Source organism: Porites lutea, chromosome 9 (assembly GCF_958299795.1).
Source record: "Porites lutea chromosome 9, jaPorLute2.1, whole genome shotgun sequence".
In the NCBI taxonomy this organism is placed as follows: Eukaryota; Metazoa; Cnidaria; class Anthozoa; order Scleractinia; family Poritidae; genus Porites; species Porites lutea.
In genome coordinates this window covers 24,522,102-24,529,217 of record NC_133209.1, presented here as the reverse complement: position 1 = coordinate 24,529,217, position 7,116 = coordinate 24,522,102, and the positions used below count along the sequence as shown (strand labels likewise).

General features: G+C 41.1%; 1 protein-coding gene across 1 annotated transcript; it reads left to right on the top strand.

Annotated features, from left to right (window-relative positions):
• Positions 1 to 2,266: 2,266 nt before the first annotated feature.
• Positions 2,267 to 5,486, top strand: LOC140947883 (fibroblast growth factor receptor 1-like). The gene is made up of 4 exons (XM_073397097.1): positions 2,267 to 2,437; positions 3,716 to 4,007; positions 4,448 to 4,749; positions 4,990 to 5,486. The coding sequence occupies exons 1-4, from the start codon at positions 2,390 to 2,392 to the stop codon at positions 5,185 to 5,187; spliced, it is 840 nt and encodes a 279-aa protein (XP_073253198.1). The 5' UTR covers positions 2,267 to 2,389; the 3' UTR covers positions 5,188 to 5,486.
• The last annotated feature ends 1,630 nt before the right edge of the window (positions 5,487 to 7,116 follow it).

Sequence of the window (7,116 nt, the reverse complement as noted above, 5' to 3'; positions counted from 1 at the left end):
ATCCGTGTTACGCATCGAAAAAGCGAGGAGTCATCGCATGACATTAGGTAACAGAGGTAATACTCACGAGTTTCACGAATTCCCATTCCACGATTTTTCGCCGAGTAACAAATTTAAAACTTCAATTCTTACCTTACAATGGTAGGTTCATTTACCTTACATTTGCCAACACTAATAAACATGAACAAAACGATGAAATCCGGCACTCTTCTTTCAGAAGTAGCAAGCCGCATGAAGTAAAATCCACCGATATGCGCTGCATTCTCACTACAAATATAAACATTTGCCGTGAACAAAATACGACGAGGAGGAAAAAATGCCAGATTTTCGCCTCGGCAATGTATTCCAGCTACCAAGCCGGCGTATCTCCAGAAGGTGGACTCGAGGTGGGACAAACCTTGTGATTTTTTAGGAGCCCTTTGCGCGCAAACTAATTTATTCTGGCGCGAAATGAAGATTAAGAAAATGCATCTGAAATCTAATACACGACAAGAAAATTTTCGCACTTTCGAGGAGCGCGACATATTAAATGGGATTAAGTCGGATTAGCTGCCCGCGGAGAAAACATCACTGCGTGGGATGGTACTTCCAGTAAAAAGCCTCTGTGTCCTCTCATGGTCAAATTGTCAGTTCTCCAGTCGTTCTCTCGTAGTTAGTTTTGCTTGATCTCGTCAATAAGTCGTTTGTACGGCGCTGGTAACTGTTGGCTACGATTCAGTGGAGTTTGTTCTAAGTTAGTAGACCAGCTTTCTAAAGTAAGACGTTGATAGTAGTCTGTAGAATACGTTAACGTTATACATGTCGCAGAGTCCCAGTCAATTTGATGTTTCGTCTGTAAATGGTGCTCAGCAATGTGATTGTTGACGTCACCATTCCTCGTCGCTCGTTTGTGTTCGGTCAGTCTCGTGCTTAGGTTTTGTGCCGGTTTCACCAATGTAAGAAGCCTGGCAGTCGCAGCATTTGATCTTGTATACTGCTCCCTGTCTGTCCTCCGGTTTGTCTTTGTCCTTGACATTAGTAAGCAGTCGCCGTAAAGTGGTTATCGGTTTGTGTGCAACACCTATACTGTAAGGTTGTAATATACGTGCGATAGTTTCAGAGGTGCCTCTGATGTACGGTATCGTCGCTGTTGTACCAGGGCCAGAGTTGGTCTGAGTGTCTGAATCAGTGTTACTGTGAGTGTTCCGTCTAACAAAGTCCGTGTTGTAATTGTTCTTACTAAAAACGTTGGTAAGATAATCAGTCTCGTCTTGTAGGCTGTCAGGTGAGTCGCAAACTAGTTGCGCTCGCCTCGTCAGAGTCGGGATAGTAGTAGCCTTGTGAGAGGTCGGATTGTACGAAGACTGGTCTAGTAATCGGTCGGTATGTGTCGGTTTTCTGTAAATAGTCGTTTTTATTTTGTTGTTATGCGTCGAGTGACCAAGCAGTCTAGAAAAGGTATCTTACCATTTCCTTCGATCTCCTTGGTGAACTGTATGTCCGCGTTCTGTCTGTTAAGGTATTCGTGAAAATCGGCGATTCCCTCTTTGTGTACGGTGGTGAATGTGCCGTCAACGTAACGTAACCAAAGAGGTATAGTTCGCGTGTAGGTAGCTAGGGCTTGTTCCTCGATGTAAGAATTAAGCAGATCGAGGAGGGTGTTATCCACCGAGGCCGAAGGTCGGAGTGGATAACACCCTCCGAGATCTGCTTAATTCTTCATATCCTACAGAAGCCGAACTCATTAATTGCTTTATTATTCATTCAAAATAATTCCTAGTTTAAAAACATCGCTAAAACACGTACATGCTTACCCGCATCAATATTAAGTTCATCTTTGATAGCCGGTACGTTTAGGTTTGTCCGAGCTCCGCAAGTATTCTCCAAATAGCAGATGTCGCCCTCCGAGTTGTCTTCTTGCTGTTTTTGCCGTGTTTTTTGCTATCATTTGGCCGAGGTCCAGCTGCAGGTCTTACTCTTGAAACGAGTAAAATGCCGGCCATTTGTTTTTCACAACCAAAACAAGTCAACCTCGTCTCCAGGTCTTCTCGGTAACGGTGCCTTAACCTGTAGCGGGCTGCGTCTTTGACGTCATTTCCTCGTTAAACACAAAATTCTTCCAAATTTGATCATCAGTAATTAGTTATGGTGAATTATGCGTGTGCTTTTAGCCAACAAGAATTGGGGAAATATTTTATAGGAATAATAATGTAATTTAACTGAAGCAATAAGCGATATTCTCTTTGAATATTTTCTACTGTCAACCAGCTCCAACCCAAATCTATCTCCAATAGAAGTTCTTAGTAAGGAAGCCACTGTTGCCCTTTCTGTTGTTGGAGTAATCCTGTTCCTCTGCATCGTCCTGGGGTTCGCCTTCTTTTGCTATATACGGCATCAGCGGAAGCAGATTATGGAGTATCGTAATCAGCTTTTTCCAGTATACACTGGAAAATACCAGGTAAAATACCATGTAAAACGAGCTAAAATTGAAGCTACTACATAACAATCAGTGCCTGCTTGGAAGCTGCAACTTATGATTATGATGATGATTAACTTTCTCATGTCTCATGTCTCATGTCTTATAGTTCAGGCACAGTGCCTTACTAATTGGGGAGACTTATTTGGCTGAAAATAATGTTTGTTGGGCTGCGTAAATTTCACACCCCTCCCATTCCAAGATCACATTCAACACCTACAATGACAACTTTGAACGCGGAAAAACGAGGCAGGGGGATTTCTTTTACTCGTGAAAATTTTGTCTCCGGGGAGCGATCAAATTAGGAAAGGGGTTTTATGTGCAAAAGTCTCTCAACCTTTGTTCAACCGGTTGTATTAACACTAGGACGTTTAAGCGACAACCATGACGGCGGAAATGATATGAATGTGCGATCTTTCAAACTTTATCTTCTTTGATATGTGAAATGTAGGAGACTTTACGTGGCCTGGAGTAGTTGAATTTCTATGGACAGCCAAGTTAAAAAGGGGAATAAAAAATTTATCGTCAGTGCCGGTTAACGTCCTTCGTAAAACGCGCATTGGGACTAACAGTTTTCACGTCGTAGTCGTGCAATTAAGTTTGATCGACCGGGCAGAGTTGTCGTTTTTGGTTCAGTCCCGCAGCTGTTTTTACCTTCTCTTTACCGTTGTCGACTCTCTTTTGCTTTTTCTCTTTAGTAGCCTTTTGGAAGTGCAGGGTGGCTCTAACTATGGCCACTTTACATTCGTGTAAAATCTCATGGCGGTGGACACTTTTGAGAATTATTATACATTGATTCATCAGCATCTGAGTTGCTTGTTCGAGGCCAGTCGACAGTGATAATTTGCAAAATTTTAAGCATAGATTGCTCCTCGTTTTAAAATACATGTATGCTCACACATAGTAAAGATGGCTGACATTTTGTTCATTTCATTGCAGGCTATGGACAGGTCTGTTCCGCAAAAAAATACTCCCGTTTTTTTTTTGTTGTTGTTGTTGTCGACCTACCGTGAACAAGGTGCCGAGTTTCTTTGCGGAGTGGCCATAGATTTAATTAAGTCTACTTTTCAAACATAAACTTTGTTTCTCCTTTGACTCGATTCAAAAAGTGATCCATTGCCCTGAAGTGGGCTTCTCAATTCAGGTAATACTCATGAACCAAAACGTTTCCAGTTGAAGTGGAGGGAATGAAGTTACCATTGCTTAGTTTCCTATTGAATGGTATACGTTAAGTAATGAAATATTTCTTGATTGTTTTAGATTGACCCTAATCGCACACTGCTTGAACAATGTAATGATCTTCCTTATGACCCTGATTTCGAGTTTCCTGAGGACAAGCTCATTCTTGGGGAGGTGCTAGGATCAGGGGCCTTTGGAAGGGTCCTTAAAGCAGAGGCTATAGGAATAAACAATTTTAGTCCCAGAGACGAAAGTCAAAAGAAAAGTCAGCGGCGACCTAAAATGTTTCGTCAACATAGGGCCGGCCATGCGTACCACGATCCCAGAGGCAGTGCTTACACGAAGACCACCGTAGCTATAAAGACTGTTAGAGGTAATGTTTCAAGTCAAGAGATCTCTATTTCACCTTGTATAACATTTACCGTGGAACAAGGATGGCTGGTACTTGTCGGGGTTGGTGGAGGGGGACAAAAAAGGAATTTGGTTTATAGTAGCAGCTGATAATATGTAGGGGACGGGACGAGTTACCAGGTTACCTGCGCGGTAGTGATTTGGTAGACGGGGTAGGGTTGATTTAGGAATCTGCGCCTACCAGTGGAAAAAACTGTAGCCATGCCCCTGTATTCAGCATGGGTGAGGTGGGCAATTCGCGAGGGGCCTCTCTCATGGATGAGTACCGTTCGTGCTCATTCCTGTTGGTTTGTGCCCAGTTAAACTGAACGTTGCTTGTGACATGGTCACATGGACTCCACTAGACCCTATGGAAACTGTACTTTTTTTTTACTGACCGAGTACGATATTTTGGCACTTCAGGGGGAGCTACTGCGGAGGAAGTAAGAGACCTGGCATCAGAGCTGAAAATTCTAATTTACATTGGAGAACATAAAAACATTGTAAACCTCCTTGGTGCTTGTATCAAGCGAGATCGTATCCTTGTCATTCTGGAATATGCACCACATGGGAGTTTACAAAAGTTCTTACAAGGCAAGCGAGATGTTTATGAAGCAACCTGGACTACGACTGCGAGTGACCCAGAGATACGATTTAATATATCAAATCTTGTGGGCTACGCCTACCAGATATCCCGTGGAATGGAATACCTGGCGTCTAAAAAGGTAATTTTCCCCCATTTAAGGATTCCCACATTGCTCAAGAAAATTCAGTTCTAACAAGAGCTATAGTCAAGGTGGCTCTTGGTTATAATAGACCTTTTTATTTTATATTTTATTTTCCCATTTCACACAACGTAATGTTCTCAGGGCAATTTGCATTTTGTCTTTTCATAAAATATACATACATGTATGCTCTTCCTTGTTTTTGTTTTTCTTTGTTCAAAACATATCTGTTTTGTCTAGTGTGTTCACCGAGACTTGGCGGCCAGAAACGTTCTTCTTGGAAAAGACTACGTCATGAAGATCGCTGACTTTGGTCTCGCTCGAGATATTTACAAGAGTGAATTATATGTGAAGACGAACAGTGGTTTTTTGCCAATGAAGTGGATGGCGATAGAATCTTTGTTTTTGAGAGAGTACTCAGAGAAAAGTGATGTGTAAGTACAAATAACATAAAAAATGTATGAAGGAAGAATATCAAAATCTTATGCGGGGATGACAACTATACAAGTGCGTAATTAAGTATTCAAATTAAAAAGAAGCTGGCCTTTTGATTACTGTAATTATTTAAACTTGCGATAACATATTTTAGTAGGCGCTCTCGGATCGGCCGAGAAGTGTGTTTGCGTGCGAGTAATAAACACAGTATATACACACTCAGTGATCTTGGTTTCTTAACCTGATTGATTCGCTATCTCGGACTATTCAACATTGTTTTATAGCTGGAAATTTCTTCTCAACAGCGCGCTGTCTCATTGGTTACTTCGATGTCACATGACATCTAACAATGAAACTGTTTCCCGCTAAAATCTCTGAGCGGGCAACATTACAAAATATCTATGACGTCAGAGGGTAACAGTGCACTGTTACCCACTAATGTTGACCGGTGACCGCCGTTACAGCGAGGTTTAATGAATTTCTAGCTTCAAAATTTCCAGCTTCATAACAAATCACTTAAAGACTGGTCCATTCGGAAACAGTTACGCATAAATCGTGATGTTATTATATAAATCAATCTTGATCTATATAAGTAAATGTTGATGTATATATATCAAACCTGATGTATATAAATAAATCTTGACATATTGTTCCTGTTGGACAAGCATAGATTTCCTCTCTGATTTTGTTGAGATCACTTCGTGTGTATATACTAATACAATTATTCCTTTCAATCTGTGTGAATAGTGGCTTCATAAATTTATTTATTCGCGGCTCGGTATAAGCAGTCACTATTCACTTCGATTTCAAAGAATAATTGTTAAATGTACCCTCTTAACCACACAACCATGCATGGTTTGAAAACCCCGACAAGTTTACTTTATTAATGCCCATAACTTAGAGGCGTGGAATTTGAAAAATCTTTACAAACATGCTATATCAAAGTTTTTATGCTCAAGACGACATTTTAAGCTAAGGGAGAACAATCCGTATTTTAAAATATCACCTTTTTAACTGAAATAATATTCTATGTTGTGGTTGTAAAACACGCGGGAAGCTTGCAGCTAGAGCGTGAAAGAAGTGTAGGGGGAAGCAGTGGCGGATCAAGGATCAGGATCAGGATCCAATTTGTTTTGGAGACCGACCATCCCCCCCCGCCCCCCAACACCCCCCCCCCCATCCTTCCCGTATCTGAAGGTGAGGATCCGCCACTGGGAAGTACCAGACGTACTTGAGTGTTTTTCTCTACTTCCTCTTGAGTAGTACAACAGAATAGAGCACAGTCAAGGCTTCTTTATTTGTTTTATGATAAAGAACCGTTAAATTCCCCACACATTCCCCTTTTTTTAATTTTCAAAGCGAACGAGTGTCGTCAGCATGTTTTACACTCTCTATCATAAAGCACGCTTTTTCAACAAATCAGAGTGCGCGTTATATCTGAACTTTATTATTGAAATGCAAAACAAAACCGTACTGATTACGCGTACAAAACTTCGTCTACATGCAACACTTCGCGACTAGTAAGAATTTCTCTTTTAATGCAACTTTTTCTCAGGAAGTTTGGCACTATAAAGACACCTTAACAGAAAACTGTTTTTCTGTGGTTTGCAGACTGTACCCATTCTCTTGAATTCACCCAACACCCTCTCGTGTTTATATCAGGGTTTGTAAACGCGGCAAAAGAATGCTACTAATAACGATTCTTGAATGTTGCGCTTCATATGCAAGCCATGTAAGTTTTGATTCCAATAATTCCCTTGTAGTAGTGTTAATAGCAGCTTACCTCTGTGTCCTCGAGTCCACAGTTTATCTTAAACAGCTTACAGAGCTTTATTGGCGCCCTTTTGGCCTGGGAATGACCCTGGCTGTGATGACCCTTCGAGTGTGTATGTTTTTAACTTTGACATTTAAAAAAAAAAAATGCAGATGGTC

Excerpts from the sequence above, each read along its gene's own strand:
- LOC140947883 (XM_073397097.1), top strand. The coding sequence starts at position 2,390 with ATGGAGTATCGTAATCAGCTTTTTCCAGTATACACTGGAAAATACCAG. Across the intron at positions 2,438-3,715 it reads TATACACTGGAAAATACCAG|ATTGACCCTAATCGCACACT; the intron begins GTAAAATACCAT and ends TGATTGTTTTAG. Across the intron at positions 4,008-4,447 it reads AGCTATAAAGACTGTTAGAG|GGGGAGCTACTGCGGAGGAA; the intron begins GTAATGTTTCAA and ends TTGGCACTTCAG.